The 23,767-nt window shown below is 53.0% G+C and overlaps 1 protein-coding gene across 11 annotated transcripts in view; it reads left to right on the top strand.

Annotated features, from left to right (window-relative positions):
- SSBP3 (single stranded DNA binding protein 3) overlaps window positions 1-23,767 on the top strand; it is a 182,282-nt gene that overhangs the window by 128,292 nt on the left and 30,223 nt on the right. For all 11 annotated transcript variants that reach the window (XM_064372384.1, XM_064372389.1, XM_021667738.2 and 8 more), the window contains one exon: window positions 2,180-2,269. In XM_064372384.1, coding sequence (XP_064228454.1) covers window positions 2,180-2,269 — 90 coding nt within the window. The remainder of the gene's footprint in view (window positions 1-2,179; window positions 2,270-23,767) is intronic.

Genomic DNA, 23,767 nt, shown 5'->3' with positions numbered 1-23,767 from the left:
GTTTTTCTGTAGACAAGAATCATTTTGAAAAGTAACATGCGGCCTGCCCATTCTCTTCACCTGGAGTCTGCTCAGCACCCACGGTATGCCCTGTACTTCTTTGTTTCTAGATTCACAGAGCTGTCCCAGCTTACAAAACACAGCCTATTCTGTCACTTAATCTCCCCCACAACCCTGCAAGGAGGTGGGACCACAGCTATCTCACTGTTTACAGGAAGCAAATTCAGAAAGTCCAAGTGGCTTGCCTACTGTCATCCCACTTACTAGTAGAGGTGACAGTGCTGAAAACCAGGTGCATTTGCTCCCAGGTCTGTTTGTTCATTTCAATGCATACAATGTATTAGTGGGATTCGCACATTACCTCATTTCCTTCCATCAAAGTTGGAAGTTAGAGGTTCTGGTTTCTATTTTTATTTTGAGACGGAGTTTTGCTTTTATCGTCCAGGCTGGAGTGCAGTGGCGCAATCTCGGCTCACTGCAACCTCCACCTCCTGAGTTCAAGTGAATTCTCCTGCCTCACCTCCCGCGTAACTGGGATTACAGGTGCCCACCACCATGCCAAGCTAATTTTTGTATTTTTAGTAGAGACGGGGTTTCACCATGTTGGCCAGGCTGGTCTCACACTCCTGACCTCTGGCGATCCACCTGCCTTGGCCTCCCAAAGTGTTGGGATTACAGGCATGAGCGACCATGCCTGGCCTCTGGTTCCTATTTTACTGCTGATGAAAGGAAAGAGAAGTGGCTTCTAGAAGGTGGTGATGGAGGCTGTGTTTCTAAGAGGAAAAGAGGTGCTCTGTTTCCTGACCCTAAGGGGTTCATTCCTCTTCCAGAGAATCAGTCAGAACCCTGGGAGATGATTGATGACCAAGTGTCACTTTTTCAGTCATAGTGGGGTTTGGGGACCACCAAGGTTGGAGGTGGGCTTCCTGTGGGAGGAGACCCTGGAGGTTTAGAATCAGTGGGATGGAGCAGGGCCCGGTTCCAGGTAGGACTCTCAGACACCTGTGGCTTCCTTAGGGCTGGGGCCCAGGTGTCTCAGCCTCACCCCCACCTGCATGAGCACGGGGCCAGGCACAGATACACCGACCACCTGACCAGGTCACACACAGATCCTTTGGAAGGAGGCCAGGCTGGGAGAGCAATGTCTGCTCACCCCTGGGAGGCATTTGTTGAGGCACATATACCAGGTAAATGCTGCCAGAAGAGCAGCGTTTAAAGAGAAAAGGAATTGACGGTTCCCCAACTTAGTGAGCCCTCCGCCCCCATGAGACACCTAGGACCCTGCAAGGCCAAGAACGCACTCTGCCCTCTGTCCCCCTCTCCAGCAGTGTTTCCCAGTTGGTCTGTTCATTTATTCATTGAGTCATGGATATTTATTGATCTTTTGCTCTGTATGACATGCCAGCCACTTGGAGAGGGCACAGCAATTTATAAATCACCTGTCTGCCAAGAGCTTCTCAGAATAGCTGGGCAGACACAGCCCGGGGCCGTATAATGCCAGGAGCAGCCACTGCACATTGGCCGTGCTCCCCTGCTCTGCGCCTCTGCTCTGTACTGCAGGAAGTACCTTTGGCGCTTTGTCTCAGGCTGTCCTTGCAGCCTCCCTGAATGGTAGACATCGCTCCCCCATTTCATTTTATTTTATTTATTGTTATTTGAGATAGGGCTGAACCTTTTGGGCTCAAGCGATCCTCCCACCTCAACCTCCTGAGTAACTGGAACTACAGGAGCCTGTCACTGCACCCAGCTAATGTTTTATTTTTTTGTAGAGACGGGGTCTTCTCCCTATGTTGCCCAGGCTGGTCACAAACTCCTGGGCTCAAGCAGTTCTCCTGCCTTGACTTCCCAGAGTGCTGGGATTTCAGGTGTGAGCCACCACGCCCAGCCCTCCAACTTTAGAGATGAGGAAAAGGAGGCTTGGAATTGGTTGCTTGCTCAGTAGAGGGGGGGGCGCACCTGGGAATTGAGTCCAGGTCTGAGTTCACAAGCCCTACCTGTGTCCTGTCCGTGGGAACGTGACGCTTCCCTGGGATACTAGGAGGGCTTTAAGTAGAAAGTGGTCTTCTAGGAAGGTCCACGGGGAATGTGGGCAGATGGGGAGAGCCCAGGCCAGGGGTCAGAACTCCGTGTCTCTGGTTGCGGGTGTGGCCACTAACCCTCCGCCTTGTTGTCTCCACAGAGTGCAGCAGCTGCCCCAAGCCCCGTGCTTGGCAACATTCCCCCCAATGATGGGATGCCGGGAGGCCCCATCCCGCCGGGTTTCTTTCAGGTACGTGTGGGGCCCGGGGGTCTTGTGCTCCACCTTGTATTCCAGGCCGAGGCCCTGTGCAGGTGGGAGGGCAGGAGAGAAGTAAGTAGCTCAGTTTGCCATGGTCTAAATACAGTTGCTTTATGCTGGTTCAAATCCTTCCCCTCCCCATGCCTTTCTCCAGTCCTTCTAAAAACTGAGCGGGAGAAAAGAGATGGGAAAGCAGACGCCTCCTGCATTGCCTGCACTTCTGCTGGAGTTTGCTTTCTTCATGCCAGCTTCGTAGGCGCGACACAGTCTGCCCCTGGCTGGGGAGGCAGTAGGGGCTGCTTCCAAGCTAGTGTGGAGCTTTCTTTTAACAAAAGCCTTTAAAAAGTATTAGTAAATCGTTCTTTGTTTCTGTTTTGTTACTGCTGCTCTTGTGTCATTGTTTACTTTTCCTGTTCAAACGACAAACCTTAGGCGTAATCTAAAAAAAACAACCCACCATCCCAGCAGGTCTCAGAATCCTTTCCCTCTGGTTAACCACTTGATTTTTTCCAAGTGTGATCACAGACAGCATCCCACAAGCATCTGTGCCCGTGCTCTGCCCGCCACAGGCAGGAACAGATCCTACGTGGGTCGAGAGCCTGGCCTTCTCCAAGAGACACCTTGTTCGGCTTTTTCTGGGGTGTGTGTGAAATGGGGCTTTCCGTTTTGCCAGGTTGAGTGTAGCTACCTCCCTCTCCAAGCCGCCTCCTCCGTCTCTACCTTCTCCCCGGCGGTTCATGTGATTTAAGCCAGCGTGAGACCGGGAAATGGCATGTTAGAGGGGTACAGCATTCAGGGCTGTAACTTTCATGATGACACTCTCAATCATAACATGGCTCATTCTTTCAAGCCTGTCGGCAGCTGAGTTTGAGAATCCGCCCGAGTTCCCCACAGCTTTTGAAAGATTGGCACTCCCAGATAAGAACATGGAAAGAGCTGTTGTGTGGAAAAGGAGGCAGAAGCTCCCTCTGTGCAGCCCTAGAATTCAGAACTGGGACCAGTGAAAGTCCAAGGACACTTTTGCTTGGCATAGATGAGAATTTAGCACCCATGCTCATCCCACATCAAGGCAGGAGGGTCTCTGGCCCTAGGCGCACCTGCACAAAGACCTGACAGACATCTCCTAGGGATGTTAAAGGGGTTTCCCTCTGGGCAGGAGATGACCTGGAAGATGATTCTACTTGGCAAGATTTTCTATTTTGGTTGGTGTTAACTCCTGAGGGAAGAGGGCTGGGACATGCTGCTCACCAGCTAAGAAGGATGGCAGTGAAATTCAGGCATTCCCCGAAAACAGAAGTGGTAGGTCACCTACCGTGATGGTGGGAGGAGAGAGGCGGATGCAGGTTGGCCATCCGGAGCATTGGATGGCCACATGCAGATCTGTATGCATTCCCAGCACACTGCCAAAACTGGGGCCTTGTCCAAGGGGCAGAGATGAGTGTAGCCTCAGAAATAGGCGTGTGAGCTCCAGGCTGGACCAGACCAGGCATTGCCAGGGTCTTAGCTTGGGGCAAGGCTGCAGACATATTGAAGATGGGTTGAGAGTTAGACCTTAAAATACTGGCAAGCCATGGACCCAAGAAAGGCAGGCGCCAGACGGGCTCCTGGTTGGACCAGATCAGGCACTGCCAGGGTCTCAGCTTTGGAGCAAGGCTGCAGACCTATTGAAGATGGGTTGAGAGTTAGACCTTAAAATACTGGCAACCCATGGACCCAAAAAGGCAGGAGACAGAGGGGCTGCTGTCCTTCCCCCAGGGAGGAAATCCACAGGGCCAGTGTGTGAGAGGCTCGTCCTCACCAAGGCAGGTATCTTCCTGGCTACTGCAGATGGTGTCCTGCACCCATCAACAGGCCTTTCCCACTGGCATTCTGTCCAGTTGGGAATTCTTCGTAGGCTCTCTTGCCACGGATGCTCTTGATACAGTGCGACTTCCCTGTCTGGTGGACATAGCCCACCAGGTACCATACTTCATCTGTGCACATCCTGATTGAGGCTGCTTGCTGGCAATCTGGGTGTTCAGTGCAGATTAGGCCACTGTGGTAGAAAGAGTTAGACAATAGCCAGTTGTATGTTTTAAAAATAGGCCATTGACTTCTATTTTGGCCTGAGTCTAGGACAAGGCTCAGTTCTGCCTGATATGTGGGCAGCTCCCAACTTCCTGCTTTGGTATAATCGTCTATGGCTAAGGCCTAATTCCAGGCATACTTCTTGGGCCCTCCCCTGTGACGTTTGGGGTGTATGGTCAGAAAGCCAAGACTGATTCCTGTCCTTATTTAGCCATTACTAGCCACCATCAAACAGAGGTAATTTTTGGACCTTCTTGACTTGAAGTCACCTCTGTTTTCCAGGCATGGTGAGCCATCAAGAGCTGATGGGGTCATCCAGCAGACAGCAGAGAGCAGTGTCTTGGCCTGTCTGCTTCCTGGGTGATGTTGGGTGATTCCTTTCTCCCACTTCCCGGCATCATTTCCCCATCAGTCAGATGCAGGGGGGTGGGCTAGGCCAGGTACCTGGCCTGGTTCTTCCTGGCCATGATGCTGGACCACTCAGGCTGGGTCTCTGCCGAGGGGAAAGGGTATCTCTCTGGAAGGAGGTGCTGGCTGCCCATTTCCGGAGTAGGCCTGCTTACAACAGGAATATTAGCTATTGATTGCTGGCCCTGCCCCTCACTGGTATTGCAGGCGGCCACTCTGATATTAGAAGGGAAATAGAGATGGTATCGAGAATTTTATCTGCTGGCGACAATTGCACTCCTTCCCCTGCTTGGCCGAGGCCTGGGTAGGAAGCTCTGCTGCAGGAAGGCTTTGCACCAGGGAGTTGGCTCGGGATGGCTGAGCCAGCCTTGGCCAGCCCCTGGCCTAGGGTAACCAGCCCAGTTTTCAGGTCAGGACTTCACCCCCAGCTAGTCCTAAATGTAGAAGCCAGCAGGCCTCCAGAGTTGGGTGGGAGGGAGCAGCTGTCCACCTCCATCCCGGCCACTCAGTAAGCAACACGGGACCTTGCTCCTGTGGGCCTCTGACTGCCAGGCTTCAAGGCCACGCCTGGGGTCACAAGTTTTGGCCATCCACACATGAGGGTCTGCCATCAGCTTTTACTTCTTCCACATCCAGGTTTCCAAGGCGATGGCAGTACCTGTCGTAGTCCTGTGGCACGAGATATCTCTGGTAGCCAGTTAAGGGCTGGCAGGGAGGTGACTTGGAAACCGACCTGACCACACCTCACTGTTGGGGAATAGTGTGGGGTTCTTGGGGTCTTGGTAGAATTTAGCAAGGGCATTCTACTTCTGAATTTCTTGTTTAAAAAAAGGACTGCCCCAACGTTGGCATCCCTAGCACCTGGCATATACTAAGGACCCAGTAAGTGTTTGAACTGAGCTTATTTTATTGCTCATGTTATAGGAGAGGAGCCCAGTCAGCCCCAGAGCGCTAGATACGACATTCTGATCAGGGAGGGTCTAACAGGAAGCCGGCTTGGGAGTTCAGGAGTGGCGTCCTGGTGTTTTGCAGCAGGGAAGGACAAAGAGGGCTTGGCTGTCTACTTGCTGAGTGACCTTGGGCAAGTTGCTCCCCATCTCTGGACTCCAGTTTTCTCACCAGTAGATGGAGCAGGCTGGACCAGATGGTCTCTGAGGGGCCCTTCCAGCTTTGATTTTCTGCTTTGGATCCAGATGGACTTTATATAATCAAGCAGTGGCATTTTTTTTTTTTCCATGCAGCTTAGCTGGGTTGGGCTGCACATCTGGCAAACTCAGCTTGGCTTTGGCCAGCCCCACTGATCTGGGTGGGTCCCCTAGTTCCTTGGTCCTTAAGAGGGGCACTGTCCAGTAAGAATTCCTAAGCTCCTTGGCTCTAAGGTGGTCCTAAGGAGGGCACTGTCCATTAAGGGTTTCTGAGTCCAAAACAGGAATCACAAGAGGGCAGGGGTCGTGGAGAACTGAGCATTGGGTACAGGCTGTTTTTCTTCTTGTTTTGTTTTTGAATTCCAATAATTGTTTTCAGTTACATAGTGTTTTAAACATGCAGCTTACTTTCATTTTCATCACAGTGTTTCTGCAGAGAAGGCATGCACACTGGGAAAGTGAGACTCAGAAAGGTGAATGACTTGCCCAGAGTTGACCAGGGGCTGTAATCAGAGTCTAAACCCAGGTTTCCTGGTTCCTCATGGAGTGCTCTTCCACAAACACTCCAGAGTCCAAACATAGATACTCATCTGATTGGATGGAGGAAGCAGGGAGAATAGAGAACTAGAGAAGAGGAGGGAGAGACCGAAAGGAGACGGAGAGACCGAAAGGAGACAGAGAAACCATAACTCTTATCTAAAGAAGTAGCAAGTAAGTTTCCATTCATATGCCAGCTCTGCTTGATGTGTGGTGGCTGCCCAGGACACTGTGAGAATGATTCTGAAGCTGTGTGTCCAGGCTCAACAGTGGCAATGTCTACCATGAACGTGAACATGTCAGTGGTGGTACACATCCTATTTGCCATCTCTGATCTAATTCGAGCTTCCATTTATAGATGGGGAAATGAAATCACAGAAGGAGAAAGGATTGTGGTTATGACAGTCATTGGCCATCTCTGATATGCAAGGCGTGGGGCTTGGCTCCAGCCTCAAACTGAATCAACCATAGCCTGCCCACAGGAGCAGCCAGCCTAGCAGAGAGATGGACAGGTAACCCAGGCCTGGTGGCAGGACAGAGGAGAGGCCTGCCTGCCTGCCAAGAAGAGAGATCAGGAAGGGGTTCCTGGAAGCAGTGCAGTCCTGGCCGAGATGGTGTCTAGAATGAGGTGGTTGACAGGTGCTCAGTGGGAGATGAGGCTGGAGAGGTTGCCGGGCAGTTGTTGAAGGACCTTGTTGGGTGTGGGCTTGATCCGGTGGGCAGTGGGAAGCCAGGGCAGCACCCTGGGCTGGATAATGTCTTGACCAAATCTGTGTTCCAAAACAGTTCCTCTGCAATTGCTCCAGCGGCTTTGTGGTGATGGGGACTTGGGCATTGCAGCCAGTGCTCAGAAAGGAGCTGACCACCCTTTTTTTTTTTTTTTTGAGACAGGGTCTCACTCTGTCACCCAAGCTGGAGTGCAGTGGTGATCTCGGCTCACTGCTACCTCCACCTCCTGGGTTCAAGCAATTCTCCTGCCTCAGCCTCCTGAGTAACTGGGATTGCAGGCGCCCACTACCACGCCCAGCTAATTTTTGTATTTTTAGTAGAGACGGGGGTTTCACCATGTTGGCCAGGCTGGTCTCGAACTCCTGACCTGAAGTGATCCACCCACCTCGGCCTCCTTAAGTGCTGGGATTATAGGCGTGAGCCACCGTGCCCAACCAGAAAGTAGCTGACCATCTTGATGATGGATGCTGTGTGGCAGAGAGCCAGCAGAGGCCACAGGGTTAAAGACTCTGAGTGCCTTCTCTGGAAAAGACAGTCCTGGAAGAGGGGTCCCAGCTCCTGTTGCCAAAAGCTTAGCCCATCCTGCTTTGAACATCTAGATAGCTTCCACCTTGGTGAAGGGTAATAGGGAGTATTTGACACTTTCCAGTGAGTCCTTTCCAATGAATCCTCATTCCTGCTGTCCAGGCCCACCAGCCTTAGAAAGATGTTGAGGTCCCTAGAGAACCCTTCCCATTGGTTATGGGGAGAGGACGAGAAAGAGCAATTTGTGTAGCCCAAGAGCCAGAGACATGACCCAGAAAACAAGAGGGGAGAGAGACATACATGACCCGAAAGCTTTCCTCATCTCCTGCAGAAGTAGCTGGGGTTTCTCTGGGAGAAGGGCAGCCTCCTGAGAGCTCTGATGACTGAGTTGAAGTATCTTTAAGTTCTGCGATGGAGAGCCTCCCATGTACTCAGACCTGCCTCTGTGAGCTCTCAGCCCCAGATCCCAAGTCTTTGAGAGAAAAGAAAAGGGAGGGCAATTTGGATCATTGTGTGGAAGACATTTCTGTCATCTGCCAAATTAATGATGAAGTGGTGAGCTGCTCAACAACGGTGGGTAACTAAGCAGAGGCAGGATGCCCAGTGGAGAGCCTTGGGTGCTGTGAGCTGTGGAGTGGGTGATGTGTTCCCAGGGAGGGTCGAAGCCCAGTAAATGAGGACATACCCCTGGGAGCAACTGGGACATTTCTCAAAAGCTGGGCCAAATGCTATCTGTTTCCTGCCCTGCTCTCCAGCGGGAAGCAGGAGCCAGCAGAGGGAGCGGACATTCCCCCTGCCAGAAAGCTGCTGTGGCAGGAAAGGCCTCTCTGTGCTGACGAGGACAAGTTTGGGACAAGGGGAGACTTGGGAAGAATTAAACCACCTTGTTTGCTTTTGGTTTCCAAAGCCTTTTACTGGTGGAAGCTTGGTGGGGGGTGCTGACATAATGGCGAGGTGAAGGCAGGGCTGGGGAAGGAGCTGAGCCCTGATCATGTGAGACCTGGCCAGGCTTGCTTGGTTGTCCCTCAGCCCCTCGGTCAGACATGGTATCTAAGGGCAGGGGACTGGTCAGTCACCCAAGAGGCAGCCACGGACCCTGCCCTCAAGGGGCTCTTAGTCTGGTGGAGGGGGCAGGGAGTGACTGCGTGCCATGCTGGAGAGGTTGACAGGAAGAATGCCATGGGGGCAGGTGCAGGGAGCAGCCAGCCTGGCTTGTCTGGGGACGCCTCCCTGAGGGACTGACATTTGGGTTGAGGAGGAGGAGGAGGCAGTTGGCAGTGAATGGGGTGGGGAAGCGTGCCAGGCGAGAGGGAGCCTGTGCAGGATGTGATGTGACGGGGCAAGTTTGGGGTGGCAGGGGCCTGGACAGCGGGCTAGGGTGTGGGGATAGAGCCAAGAATAGACACAGGGAGGACTTAAAGTCAGGGGGAGCCATGGAAGGTTCCTAATAAGGGGAGCAATGTGATCCCAGGAAGAGGCTCCATGGCCCTTGGCAGGCTGGCCAGTGTGGAGTCCAGCTGCGGTCCCCTCTGGAGGTGGCTGTGGCCCGAGAAGGAGTGGCTGTTGGGTGAGACTGAGGGCAGCTTCCCTGCCAGTGATTGGTGGCCTCTGGTGATGGAGCCTAAAGGAGGCCTGGCTTGTGGCCTGCACAGGTCGGGGGCAGGAGGCAGGAGGCAAGTATGGACCCTTTACCCGGGGCTGCCCAGCCTAGCCCTCCCGCCCACCCCAGCCAGTGTTCTCAGGCCTGAGAGTGGAACTGTCTGATGCCCTCTTACGTTAATAGTTGCTGGTGGAAGCATTCTCCAGGCTAGAAAAGCTGTCCCCTGCTGTGATGCTGTGATTTCATTTGACCCTATGAGGTAGTCCTAAGAACCAACAGTATTCCCAGCGTATACACGAGAAACTGAGGCTCCAATTGGCCAGTAGCTCAGGAAGACAGGCCTGGGTGGGGCAGGGGGATCTGCAGCTTCTTGATAACTGCTTGTCTGTTGGGGAGTAAACCTCCTCCTCATTCTGGGCCTCACCTGGCCCTGTCTGCTTCCCTGCAGGTGGGGGTGTCTGATAGATGCAGCCTCTCATTGGGGAGGAGGACAGAGGTGCTGTGTCAGGGGTGGATGTGTTCGCTCCACCCCCTCCAGCTCCTCCGCCCTGCTGTCTGCCTCCAGACTGACAGAAGGCAGGGTCACCCCTGCTGAGAAGGATTAGAGAGGAGGCGGGGCGCCCCAACTGCTGGGCTCCAGGCCACAGTTGGAGGTGGGGAGCCACTGCTCTCCCCACCCCCAGGCCCCACCTGTTCCAAACTGACTTGGCTCTGGGAACGGCAGCTCCTCCTCTGCTTGCTGTGCTGCAGCCCACCTGAAGCCCCCTGCCCTGGGAGTGGGACACCCTGGTTGGAGTACGGCCCTGCTGCCGCACACCTGTGTGTTCAGGAGCCAGCCTGCCCTCTCTTGGCCTTAGCTTGCCCCTCTGTCCAGTGGCGGGTGCTGGCCACTCTGAAGCATGTGGGTCTGGGCTGGTCCTGCCCTCCACAATCTCCTGGCCAGTGAGAAGAGGCCTGGGGCAGAGGAGAGGGAAGAAAGCCTTTTTTTGCTTGCCAGCACCTCCCCGGCAAAGGTCAGGCTGTGCTCCCCTCCCTGCCCGGCAGCCAGCCTGGTGCCTAACGTCTGCCCAGCGGCAGATGACCGGCACTGGGGCTCCTAGCAACAGTGCACAAAAGGTTACTCCTGACGTGCCAGGCTGCCTCGGCGGCGGCTAGCTCAGCCCCGTCGCCCTCCCCCTTAAATAGGAAAAAAGTTGCGGCCCTGACTGGTGCGCGTGCCTGTGTGCACGCATGTGGACATGTTTGTGTCTGCACACTTGAGCCGCCTCTCCCTCCCTCTCCGAAAAACGTGAACTCCACATGTAGCGCTGTAACTCTCGCTGATGAAATGGAAAGTTGAACATAAATCAATGTCTGCCGCCCAGTTAGCTATGCATCAGCAGGCAGCGCCTGGGAGATTTGCTCGGTAACAAAGCACCCAGCGGCTGCTCTGGCCTCGACTGCCCCCTAACGCGGAGCCAGCCCCATGCCACAGAGCCCAGCTGGGCTGCACACCACCTTCTCCTGGTCTCCTAAGCCCGGGGTGGGACTTTCACTCCTCTCTTCTCCCTTTTGAGGGAGGGGGTGGGGAAGGAGTCTCTGGCCTCTTGGACTTGGGAGGCCTGGGCTCTGCTCTTGCTGCTGCTCCTGGCTGAGCCCTCACTGGGGCTGTGCTCTCAGGCTGTAAACGGACTCCCGAATCTCTGGCTTCTGTGGATCTGATACTGGAAGGATGGGTGTCAGTAGCTGCCTTCACTTCATGCTTTTTAAGAGCATGGGCTGGTTTATCCTTTCCCCTTTGGACCTGAGTTTTTACTTTGCGTTTTCTTAGGACGGAGTGATTGTTCCCTGCGGCTGGGGCCCTGTGGGGCTGGAGGGTGTTTTTGTTTTGTCTCTTTATAGCTGCCTGAGGGTGGATTCCCTTCTGCTCCTGTCCCCACCTACCTTCTCAGCAAATTGTACTGAGGTTTTTCTCCTTTAAAAAAAAAAAAGGTCAAATTCCTTAGCCCTTGTAGCAGAAGAGGTTTGAGGAAGAGAATTCCAGCAGAATCCTGTAATAACACGCCTCGGCATTACATGGATCAGGACAGACCCCCTGAGTAAGCTCACGCTGCAGTGGGAGGAACCTGGTCTTCAGGGGAGTCTGGGCTGGGCTCTGGGCCCAGGCACTGCCCTGGGGGTCAGAGGCCATTCCAGCATCTAGCTCAGTGTGAGGCACTGTTCTGAATGCAGGGATCCCCAGTGTGGGGTCAGGTTCATGTCTTGTTGCTGCCTAAATTCACTCCTAGGCAACCTCTCTCTGAAACACTCCCTCTCCCAAAGAGGGCCTTGGAATCCTCCTGGGCCGGGCCCACTTGTGATCCTGTAAACTTTTCTCTCAGAAAGCTCCATCTCAGGCCAGGCACGGTGGCTCACGCCTGTAATCCCAGCACTTTGGGAGGCCGAGGCGGGTGGATCCCCTGATGTCAGGAGTTCAAGACCAGCCTGACCAACATGGTGAAACCCTGTCTCTACTAAAAATACAAAAATTAGCCAGGTGTGGTGGCGCACAACTGTAATCCCATCTACTCAGGAGGCTGAGGCAGGAGAATCACTTGAACCTGGGAGGCAGAGGTTGCAGTGAGCTGAAATTGTGCCACTGCACTCCAGCCTGAGCAACAGAGCAAGACCCTGTTTCAAAAAAAGAAAGAAAAGCCCTGTCTCTTGTTTCTTGCTCAAGACCAGAATGGTGGGAAAGAGACTTGGGGACATGGTGGGTAGGTAGAGGGGCACACTCTTCGTGAAGTGCCAGGTCTGTATGCAGCACAGGCATGGGGATGGGAGGTCACCTAGCTCAACTTCGGGGAGGTCACAGAGTGGCTGTGAACAGGGTCTTGGCCCTGCACTTCTGGCAGTGTGAGCCTGGCAGTGACCCAGCCTCTTCAGGCAGTTTTCCTCAGCTGTGCTGTAGGAACAGTTACGTAGCAAATCCTCCCATGTCCTTTTTGGAGCTGTGGTAAGGATTGACTGTACACATAAGCCTATATTCAGGCCACGTGTGGTGGCTCACACCTGCAAATCCCAGCACTTTGAGAGGCCAAGGCAGGAGGATCGCTTGAGGCCTGTTCAAAACTAGCCTGAGCAATATAGTGAGACCCTGTCTCTACAAAAGAAAAACTTAAAAATGAGCCAGGTGTGGTTGCATAGACTCGTAGTCCCAGCTACCATGGAGGCTGAAGTGGGAGAATGGTTTGAGCCCCAGAGGCTGATACTGCACTGAGCCTCAGTCACACCACTGCACTCCAGCCTGGGCAACAGAACAAGACCCTGTCTCAAAAGAAACCCACAGTGCTATATTCACGTCAGTAATGATTTATTACTGCTGTGGAAAGATGATTGACTGGGCTTCGGGATCCCCGTGGACCAGCAGCTGAGCTGGAGCTCCCCTCGTGCCGGTCAGCTCATCTGTGCCTTCTGTCTTGGACAGGAAGGTGCTGGGTCCCATCCCTCCCTCACCTTCTGTGAAGGTGGTCCATCCTTCCTGGAGGCTTCTGGTGTCAGGCAGCCTGGGTGGGTACATCTGGTAATTGGGAGCAATGATAGCCCTGACCTCTTAGGTCAGCTTCGAGAAGGTCATGAGATGATGCTGATGAAGCCCCACCTGGTATCTGCTGGGTTGGCTCTTGAGACCTTAGAGTTGTTGTAGGCGTGTCTGGGACTGTTCTTTTCTGGAGACCCAGGTCTTCCAGCTTACCCAAGAGCAAGAGCTGCCTCACGGTTTCAACTCTTTCCAGAAGGACGTCTTAGGGGCGTGGCCGGCCTTAGTGACAATGATGTGTGGAAGAGGTTCTGGATATTTTTGAGATCGGCTAGCTTTTTAGTGTGTAACCCTTCGGTTTGGCCAATATATGTGGCACGTCTAAGCACCAGGCCCTATTTGGCCCTTTCACATGTGACCTCCCTTCATCCTGTCCACCTGATTTACCTCCCTTACCCCCTGCCACCTTGACTCCCAGTGCTCTGCTGCACCACACAGGAGCTGCCAGGGGAGGTCAAGGCTGGGAGGCAGGTGTTGTGTGTCTGGGGGCCTCTGATTCTTTTCCTCTCAGGCTTACTGCCGTGAGTGTGATGGAGAGCAGCTCTGACATGGGGAGCTGGGGACCTGTGCATCTGCATTCTGTCACTGGTGACTTTCACCTGAGTATCATTTGAGCTTGTGTTCCCCACCTGTAAACCAGGAGCAGTTCTCCCTAGTTCATCAGCTATGCCTGATACCAGCGTAAGGCAAGTGATCAGAATGAATGGCAGGTGGGAAATCTGACAAGCACTCCTTCCCAGATGTTGGTCATTCCTTCCTTCAGCACACATTCATGAACCACGGCTTTCTGCCCAGCCCTGCTGGGCTCCCAGGGTTGGGAGGCAGGGCAGCCTCTGGCCCCGACGTGGTCACAGCCCACGGGACAGACCTAGGTTAGGCTAACCTGAGGTGAGCAGCTGGCTTCTTCTCCTCTGTCGGGTGCTCTTCCTATCAGTGGTGCCCCTTCATTAGAATAGTGAAGTCAGAGCTGTTCGTGGTCTAGCTCTGCTACCCTTGCCCCACTGTTGGACCAGCTATTCCGTAGGACAAGCACTGGAGTTACTGACTCTCAGACCTGGCCTCTGCCCCTCCATCAGTCTGCCTGGATTGTTGTGCGGGCTGCAGCCTTCTCCCCTCCCCTTCTTGAAGCTTCTCACTTTTATTCAAGAAGACTTTGATAAAGTCTTGCCTTCTCCTTGCCCTGAGGTCAAAAAAAGGCATGCCCAACCTGCTATCTAGTTAAGTTCCTCTTCTCTAGATTAATTGTAGTAGCCAATCCCGAGGCATTTACTCTGGAGTTGTAGACAAGGTCCAAGAGCTTAGAAACTTCTTTCTGTTTTGGGAAGTAGCTTTACCTTCCTGGATCACAGTCTCCCCACCTGTAAATGCAGCAGTATTAGAGAGAGTGGACGTGGGAGTGCAGTGGTGAGCAGAAGACACCTGGCCCCTGTCCTCTGAGCCATCAAAGGCTTTGGGGGCAAAAGAAATGGGGGGCCACTTCCAGGGCCAGATGACTCCTGTGGAGTTTGCTGAAGGACACCCAGCATAAGGTGGGGTTTCTCTTGTTGAGGGGGTTGCTTCCAACCCCAAGACCAGCTTAGGACAGCTTATGTGTCGTAGGCAAGCGGGGTCGCTCCCTCGGGTAGTAAGGAAGGCTGTGTGGGGTAATAATGAGGGCTGAGCCAAAGAAAGGAGGCTCCTGCAGGATTTCCTGAGGCGGGGCAAATCCTGAGCCACAGCTTGGTGTATTAGCAGCTGCCCTTGGTAAGGGCTGAACTAAGTACTTGACTCCTGGTATCTCAGTTACACAGTTCTCTGTGAGGCAGGTAGGGCAGCTGCATTTTACAAGAGAGATAAGTCCGTTTCAGAGGGAACTATAGGCCAGGCTCTAAGCCCCATGAATCTGGGGCTCTTCCATCAGCACCACGGAGCTGCTTCTCACTTTTCACTGAGTTTGTCAGGTATTGTTGCACCTGCCTGTGCGACCGTGGGCCTGGCCTCCCAAACCTGTGTCTCCCCAGAGTCCTGGTTCTTTACCCTGCTCTATCCTGTTGCTTCATCTTAACAGAGGAAGGGGTAAGAGGTCTTGGGCCATTCCCCAAGCTTCTCGGGGAGGAAGAGTCATGAAAAACCACCCAGTCATCCAGGGGGCTGCAAGACTAAAAGGAAAAAACTTGGCAGACTTTGCTGTTCCATTCTTAGCCCTCTTCTGCTCAGTGGACAATTGGGGTTGAATTATGGGGATTCTGGACTTGTGGTTTCCAGGGCCCTGCAGCCCCCCTTCCTAGTTGGATATGATGAATCATTACTTTTTGGAACAGTTGGGGATGAAGGGGCAGGGCAGGAAGGCTGTGTGCACCCGTGTGTCTGGAGAGCTTAAAGTAGAGCAGGAATTCTCTGGGTGGATAAGGCAGTGCCTTTTTAATATGCACCTCACCTTCGCTGTGTTGTCGTGATTACAGTGGAGCCTGAGTGCTGGCGAGCGGTGGCGGAGGCCAACGGGCAGGAGTGGGATGTGTCTTTGCAGCACTATCCATTTTCAGAGCAAAAGGAAATCTTTTCTGGGGGGAGAGGATCAGTTCCCTTGGCAAGGCCGTGTTCACCCCATGTTCCAGAGGACTGGAGTGGGTCCAGATCCCGGGCCCATCTCTTCCTTCCCAGGCTTGTCTCTTCTGGACCAGTAGAGGTCAGGGAGGGAGAGGGGTGCTGTCTGGACCCTCCCCTGGGGCACAGGATTCCCAGCTCCTGTGCCAGCATTAAAGAAGGCTGGGAGCCAGGCATGGTGGCCCATGCCTGTAGTGCCACCCACTTGGGAGGCTGAGGTGGGAGGATTGCTTGAGCTCAGGAGTTTGAGGCCAGCCTGGACAACATAGCAAGACCCTGTCTCTAAATTTTTTAAATAAAGAAGGCTGGCTGTGCAGGACTGGGATGTGGCTTAGTGGGACAGCAGGTAGGATGGAAGGAGCCACTCACAGATAGGAATCTAATAGGTTTCCAACTTGAGAGAGGGTGTAGAAACATCTTTGGGAAGGAACATAATAGATATGTGATTCCCAAGATACAGATCATATTGCCATTTCCTTGATTAAGCCCCTAAATGTTAGTACCCTCCTCCTTGGCCTGGTGGTCCCATCCCCAGGGTCACCATCTTGTACATAAAGTCCTCTAGAACCCCTCCCAAGCCTGCCTTTGGGCTACATAAATGCCATCCTCGCAGTCCAGAATCCCCTTCCTTTTCTTCTGTGCCAGGAGATACCTGTTGATTCTGCAAGTCCTGCCTACATGTGACTCTCCTGTGATTCCTCACTCCCCAGTGCACTGGTACCTTTGCCTCTATTAGAGTGTTACACCCTGGTCTCACTGGCCAGCCTGGAGCTCTTTAGGGAAGGGCAGAATACAGGCTTGTTTACCTGTCTCCAGCACTTAGCTCAGGGTACTGGGACGTAGTGCCTGTTTAGATTGACTGCCAGGTAGAGGTGGGCTCTGCCCATATGTTCTGGATATTGAGCTGTGTTCTTGAAAAGAGTGCCCCATTGTATGAATACGTGTGGACACACAGGGAGAATCTCCAGCAGGAAGACACTCCTTAAGCATTTAGAGGCTGGAGGCAAAGTTGTGCCTCTTATACCCTGCCCCTTCCCAACAACAGCCATTCCAGGTGGAGCCTTTTCCTGGCTGAGATGACCCTAGAGAATCAAATTCACACCACAGGAAAGGGTCCAAACAGTTTGAATCTGCCAAAAGAACTCAAGGCTGAGATTCAAGCTCCCAGAATATTTGTGCTGGTAAACAAGGGAAGGGCTTCTTCCCCAGCATTGTAGCAAGAATAAAATTGGGAAGACCATCAGCCAGGAGGGTTGGGACCAGCCGGCTGGGTGTGAGTGCTGGGTTTTGTGTTATGATGATGCACTATCATTGTGTTCAGGAGCAGTGGCCAAGAGACCCAGGGCTTATTGATTAGAGAGCATGGAGCGTGTTAGTGTGAGAACCAAATTCGGGTGTGCCGATACCTGGCTGGTGCTCCTTCTGTTTGTCCTCAGTGGCATATCTTGGCTCTCTGATAATTAATGCATTAATGTCACTATACCTCAGTTTTCCCTTTGTAAAATGGGGTTAACTTTTGCTTCATTTGCCTTACAAGAGAAATGTGAGGTTAAAATCAGAAAGTGCAGCACTGTTCTGTTTTTCCTTGAGAAGGAAGACTCCAGTTTTTCCCCCCTTTAGTCTTGAGAACCATCAGGGGTCTACAAACTTTTTCCACGAAGAGACAGCTAGGAAATATTTTAGACTTTGTGGGCCATCAGGTCTTTGTAAGCAGCCATGGACAGATCATGAGTGAGTATGGCTCTGTTCCAACAAAGCTTTATTTGTACCATGTTTCATTAAAGCTTTATTTACGTTGTATTCTAATCAAAGTTAATTTATAAAAACAAGTGGCAGGCAGTAGTTTGGGCCTGAGTTGACTCAAGCTGAGCCTGGTGGCTGTGCTCATGGGGTCCTTGTGCTGCAGCCAAGACCAGCCATTGCCCTGTTGCACAGCTTGGTGCAAGGGACCCAGCCTAGACTTTGGAAGCAGGTTGGACCTGGAACCAGTGAGCTCACATTCCTGAGGTTCAGTCTTCCCATCTGAGTCATGGCATAGTCACAGGCCAGGCGCTGGAGAAGGAGGCACTGATGAGCAGTGTGTGGGGGACTCCATGTTAGGTTTGAGACACCACCTGTATTTTCCATTTGCCATGTTTTTGTGTGGGAAACCATTGCCTGCTGATTCTGTTCCTCCAGGAGGCAGGTGAGCCTTGTGCCTAGTGAGCAGAGCCTTCACTGACCCCGTTCCTGTTCATGTCTTAGCAGGGCTCTCCAGGGAAGCCAGATTCCTGATGGTGTGAACCTTGCACCCTCGCTGTCCACCCAGTGCGCCCTGGTTCCTTGGAGAGACTGCTGGGAGGAAGGGAGGTCAGCTGGGGCCTTTGCTCACATGGAGATCAATGAACCATTTGCTGACCTTTGCAAGGAGTGGGCCTTGGTGGCTGTGAGGATCCCCTGGTATTTATACAGAGGTGACTGCAAGGGGGGAGATGCAGTACATTCCTGCTTTCTCTAACTGGTAACTTCCCCACCATCCAGGAAGATGGCCCATGCCATTGCCAGACCTCTGAACCCAGTCTCCTCCTTGTCCTCTGCCCACAGAGGGCCATTGATTGTCGTGGGCTCTTCTGCTGGGTAGCCAGGGGTCCCCCTGACTGTGAGCTCTCTGGAGACCACGCAGAAGCCCAGGCAGTTGCTCCACTGTTGCCTGGCCCGGCTCAGCCCCCTGAGGACCGAACTACTGTGCCAGGCCCATGCTGTGTATGCAGGCAGGCAACTTAGTCGCCCTCTGCCCTCGAGTCAGTGTCTCAGCCCCAGCTCTGGCCTGTAAACACACACACACACCTTCCGCACACACCCCTCCTCAGGACACACACACACACACTCTCACACACACACGCTTACACACACACACACTCCTTTTGCACACACCCCCTCTCCAAGCCATGCCAAGTTCATTCCATGGGTTGAAACGAGGAAATAACTTTTCCTCTAAAGAGCTGCATGTAAAATGACTTGCTTCCCTTTCTGCCCTTGTCTGGTGGTCAGCTTCCCTCTCCTCGGGGTCTGTGGGTGAGGCAGGCCATCGTGACAGATCTCGGGTGTCAGGGGCACCTGAACACACCTTGGCCTTCTCCCTAGACTGAGCTTACAGCATTTTCTGTCAGTATTTGTGACCAAGGAGCAGATTGGATTGTCTGTCAAGTGCCTTTTGCCGTGTATAATTATTGTAATTTTATATTCACTCAATTAAAATGACACACCTAACAGACAGATAACACAGGTCACCAGTACCGCAGGTCCTCTGTGTCCCACTGCTGGGCAAGAAAACACACTCCTTCAGCCTCTCCAGACCAGTGGCCAGTGTCCTAGGAGTCAGGAGGGATGGGGATGTGTGGAGTGTTTTATCTCTTAACAACCTCAAGCCTCGAGTCTCCTTTCCCTGGCAGCCTTCTGTGAAGACAAAAGGCAGATTTGGCCGGGTGGTAACGGCTTCTGTCTGGGTAGCTGTCAGCAGCTTACAGAGAACTCTCACAGCTTTCGTGACCCGTGAGAGCATAGCCTGTACTCCCCACCTCGTGTTAGGGATGCGCTGCCTGAGACCCAGGGCCACAAGGCCAGGACTCCAGCCCCGGCGCTTTTTGGGCTTCTGGGACCAGTGCCCTCAGCACATGTCACAGCCTGTCCTCACACACGCCCCTCCCAGGCAAACCTCTGAACCCGCAGAGCCAGGACTTGAGTCTCAGCACTGTTTCTCTGCAAGCCCATGATTTCTAGGCAGATTTGAGGAATATGGGTGGCATACGGGGTGGAATATGGGGGAAGAAGCAGTGAGTTTGGGGAATATTTAAAACGTAGCTTGTTTTCTTCTTTAAAAAATAGATGTAGATTTATTTTGTTCTTAGTTTTCTGAGACAGGGTCTCACTGTCAGTGACCAGGCTAGAGTGCAGTGGCATGATCACGGCTCACTGCAGCCTCGACCTCCCTGGTTCAAGGGATCCTCCCAACTCTGTCTTCTGAGTAACTGGGACCACAGGCACACACTACTACACCTGGCTAACTTCTGTATTTTTTTTGTAGAAATGGAGTTTTGGTATATTGCCCAGGCTGGTCTCGAACTCCCGGGCTCCAGCAATCCTCTTGCCTTGGCCTCCTAAAATGTTGGGATTACAAGCGTAAGCCAATGTGCCCAGCCTGTTTTGTTTTTAATTTTAAGGAGCTATGCTCCGTCCAGCTCCAAGAATCTTTAGCTCAGAAGACCAATGTGTTCACCCTTTTGGTACTAAGTTTTCTTCCTGGTTCCTGTGAGCCCCAGGGTATTAGCTGTGCCCACCCAGGGGCTTATTGGGTCTTGCCCCTTGCCCATAGCAGTGTGGTCACCTGCTAGCTCAGCTTTGCTGCTCTGTTTGGGCTCTGCCCCAGAGGTTCCCGTGGGGGTGAGTAGCCCAGCCTGGAGGGGTCCACATGGCACCCCTAGTTACAGAGTCAGGAAAGGGTCTGTGTTTAGAGAGCACTTGAAGGCCTGGAGCAGGACAGGCTTATGAAGGAGGGCACAGGGCCTTCATCAGGCCTGGCGAGGTGAGGCCAGACATCAAGCTGCTGCTTTCCTTGTAAAGGGCAGGCGAGTAACCACAGGAGCAGAGGGACGGGGACCAGGACTGGGGACCCTGTGTGCCTCGCACTGCCAGCTGTGCCACAGCCCTGCAGTGTTTCTGGAATAGTCCTCGTTTCCCTTATGAGGGCAGTGAGGCTCAGAGCCATTGGGAAATGGGACTCGGCATGACCTGGAGGAATTGGGATTGGATCCCAGGCCTGCGTGATGACAGGTGCTTCTTGCCTCACCACAGCCCGTCTCTCCAGGACGGCTTCAGATGAAGTGCAGGAACTTAGCTGGAGTGTACGGGAGGGCTGGGGTCCTGCTGATGGTTCTGAAATGCTTTTCTGCGGAGTCCTTGAATCCGTGCTGCTGTGGGAGTGCTCTGCTCCCCACGGCGTCAATGTAGGTAAAGGCTTTTTCACTAAACCATCAGTGTCCACACTTCGGAGTTGTCGTGAAATGACCCAGTGGTTGCCTCGATCACACCCATAACAGAGCCTCCTGGGCCCTGCCTAAGTGGCTCTCAGAAGCTGCTGGATGGAGCACTACCCGGTGCTGAAATTACAAGAGAAAGAATAACAAGGAACTGCAGGAGTGAGTTGTCTCCACTCAGAGATCGTGGGGCTGGCTGAGATGGAATAGCAAGTCCATTACCAGGGTCCAGGGCAGCTGGAAGGCCAGACAGGAAGTGGGCGTGTTTCCTGCCTCCTTTTCCCAGATTCAGAAGCGGGGATTTTCCCCCACATTGGGGTCTCCCTGAGGGCTCGTCCTGCTGCCATCCCCCTGCAAAGGCAGTGCAGTGCAGTGCAGTGGAAAGAGCTCTGACCCATCAGGGGACCCCAGTTCTCATCCCAGCTCCAGTTGGCTCATGGGGGTACCAGGTCTGCATTCTGTGGCCACTCTGGGCCTCAGTTGACCTGTCTGGGAGTGAGAGGGAGGTAGGCATCACCCTCTTGGAGCTGCTGGCAGTTAAGCCAACACTTAAGCTTATTTCTGTGTCCTCATTTTTCTCCTCAGTTAGCCTGGGAGCTCCTCTGGGCCAGGACGAGCCTGATGTGCCTCCAGACCCAGCATGGGGCTGGCTGGGCACATAGGTCAGCACCCGGCATCTCGGTGCACTCCCAAGTCCTTCAGCCTCTCGGATTCATTGCAGTTTGCTCTTTGCTGTCTGCCCTGACAGATGACCCAGAGGTGCTGCTTGCAGGCTTGTAAAATGTTGGGCTACCCAGGACCCCCTTAGACTCTAGAATCAGACATTGAGGCCCGGCTTCACCACGTAATAGCTATACAATCCTGGAGTACCTTTATCTTTCCAAGCCTCAGTTCCTTGGCAATAAAATGTTGCTATTGATCCCTTACTGCGAAGAGTCCAGGATTAGATGAGTTTATGCAGGTAAAGGCCACACTCACCGTTATTGTTACCCTGACAGCCCCATTCCACTGATGAGAAAATGGAAGTGCAGTCAGTGGCAGAGCCAGGATTCCTTCCAAACCCTAAAGAGATGCGAACGGGAATGTGATGCTGTGAGGAGAGCCCTGGGCTAGAGTTAGGAGATGTGGCTCAGACACCAACTAGTCTAGTTTTCTGTGGTCTTGGAGAGGTCACACCTCTGTCATGGGCCTTTCTTTTCTCTTCCCCTGGAAATAAAAATATTGGAGGAAGGAATGATAGAATCTGTCAGAGCCACCTGACAAACAGGTGACCCCTGGGCGGGTGCTATTCTCCTTAAGTGACTAGTCTAGTTTGATACTTTGCACACTTCCAGGGTGCCATCTGCCCTATCCACCGCGTCCCTGGAGGGTTAATTAGGCAGCATCTGTAACCAAAGTCATCCAGCGCCCATGGGTGGGAAATGGTGTAAATGGAAATAGGACTGCTGGCCAAGCAGCCTTCCAGATGCACCCATTTCGGGTTCCTCAAAAGCTTTCAGCGAGTGGAAGCCTCACCAGAGAGTTGTCCTGCGTGGAAAAGCATCATCAGCTTTGAGACTCCCCCACTCCTCTTACCTTCCACCGCAGTCCACTCTGCCTGCCTGCTGAGTCTGTTCAGAGTTTGAGGGAGAGAGGAGCCCCCGTCCCACCAAAGGTAGAGCCCTCAACCTCGATCCTTCTTCCTTATTGTCTGCCTCCTCCATAGCCTTTTGCCCGAATGGGTAACAAACCCAAAAGAGCACAAAATCCATCTTCTCCAAAACTACCCTTGGCTCTCTTGTTGCGAATGCAGGCTGGGAAGGAAGATGAGACTGTCTAATAAAACAGGGCAGCAGAGCCCTTGACTGCTCATAGAGATGGGCAGCTCATCTGTCATGTTCTTTGCAGAAAAAAATGCTTCCACAAACACGGTTCTCTGCTCATGAGACTGTGCTGGGCTATGCAGGGTTCCTCCCGTGATGCCTCAGGGTCTTAGGGACACAGCCCAGACGCAGGGAACGTAGTGACGGAGCTCCAGGCTGAGTGGAGATAGCCGGGACGCACAGAGGCTCTCTGTGGATGTGGATGTGGGTGGCCCTTTGGGAAATGGCAGGCGTTTGGCTGTGTGCCTGGAGGTGGGCAGGCAGAACCTGTCAGCACTTCACTGCAGGTTGGGGAGGAGCTCTGTGCCCTGGGGAGGTGGGCACTGAGCTTTAGCTTGGCCTCTGTCAAGAATGCGGTGTGATTTTCTCCGTGAGTGACGGGCTGGCCTGGGCCAGGATTCCTGGTCCTCATCATTCCAACCCCTAGCTCCAAGCCAGAGGGGAGACTTCTGAGCTGCTGTTCCCACCTCAGATATAACAGCTCCTTCCCCACTGTTTCCCATGAGTCAGAGAGGTTGTGGGGCTGGGCTGGGTCTCCATGACCAGGCTGGCTCTATCCTTACTGCTCATCAGCTTTTGTTCTTGAGGCAGCTGTGCCAAGAGCAAGCTTGTGCCACTAATGCTCATCCAGGGACTGGTCACCTGAGTCCACCAGGGGGGCTTCTGAGGGAGGCACACACGCCAGCCTTGCTCTCTGAACCTCAGCAGACCTGGGTTGGCGCACTGGTTCTTTGTAAAGGCTGCCGTCGACTGAGGCCCCACTGTGTGTGCCACACGCTCTTGGGTGCTTCAATTGTGTTTTTTCTAATCGGTCATTGAGTCAGCTGCCTGATCTCCCTGACCAGGGGGCACACAGGTGTGAGGGGCTTGCCCAGAGCTTTGCCGCTCACCCTGATGAAGCTCTCAGTTACCAGGAAGGGAAGGACGCGAAGGAGGAGGCGCTCCCTTCTTGCCAATAACCGAGGAACCAACAGGAGGCCTTTTGCCCCCTCTTGGCAACTGGACCTCACCCTTGAACCTTCCTCCTCTGTTCTTTTCATATTTCTTTTTTTGGGGGTTGGCTTCAAATTATCTTGTTTTGTTTACATTACACCCAAGTTTCGTGATACAAAAGACTTGCAGGTGCAAATATGTCCCGCCTTCATTAACTTCCCCTCCCTTTTTAATTTATGTGATTTCAATTTTCCTTCCCTGTACTGTTAATTAGGGGACCCTCTAATCAGTGCCATTATCACAGTGGTATTCATGTTTAGGAAAGCCGCTAAACAAATGCTTGCAAAATTGCTAAATGGCTAATTAATGTCTGTTAATTAAGAAAATTGCTCATGGTAACAAACCATGCCGTTGCTGGCAGCCGCTAGAAAGACACACACTTGTTGAAATTAGTAGCGTGGCAGGTAGGGGAACATCTGCTCCTCGGAGCTTTCCGGAAGTGAGCAGCTCCTCGCTTGGCCAAGAAACTCCC

The sequence above is a fragment of the Aotus nancymaae genome, unplaced genomic scaffold (assembly GCF_030222135.1).
Source record: "Aotus nancymaae isolate 86718 unplaced genomic scaffold, 86718_ANA_hifiasm-v0.15.2.pri h1tg000007l, whole genome shotgun sequence".
Classification (NCBI taxonomy): Eukaryota; Metazoa; Chordata; class Mammalia; order Primates; family Aotidae; genus Aotus; species Aotus nancymaae.
This window is presented reverse-complemented; position numbering and strand designations above follow the sequence as displayed.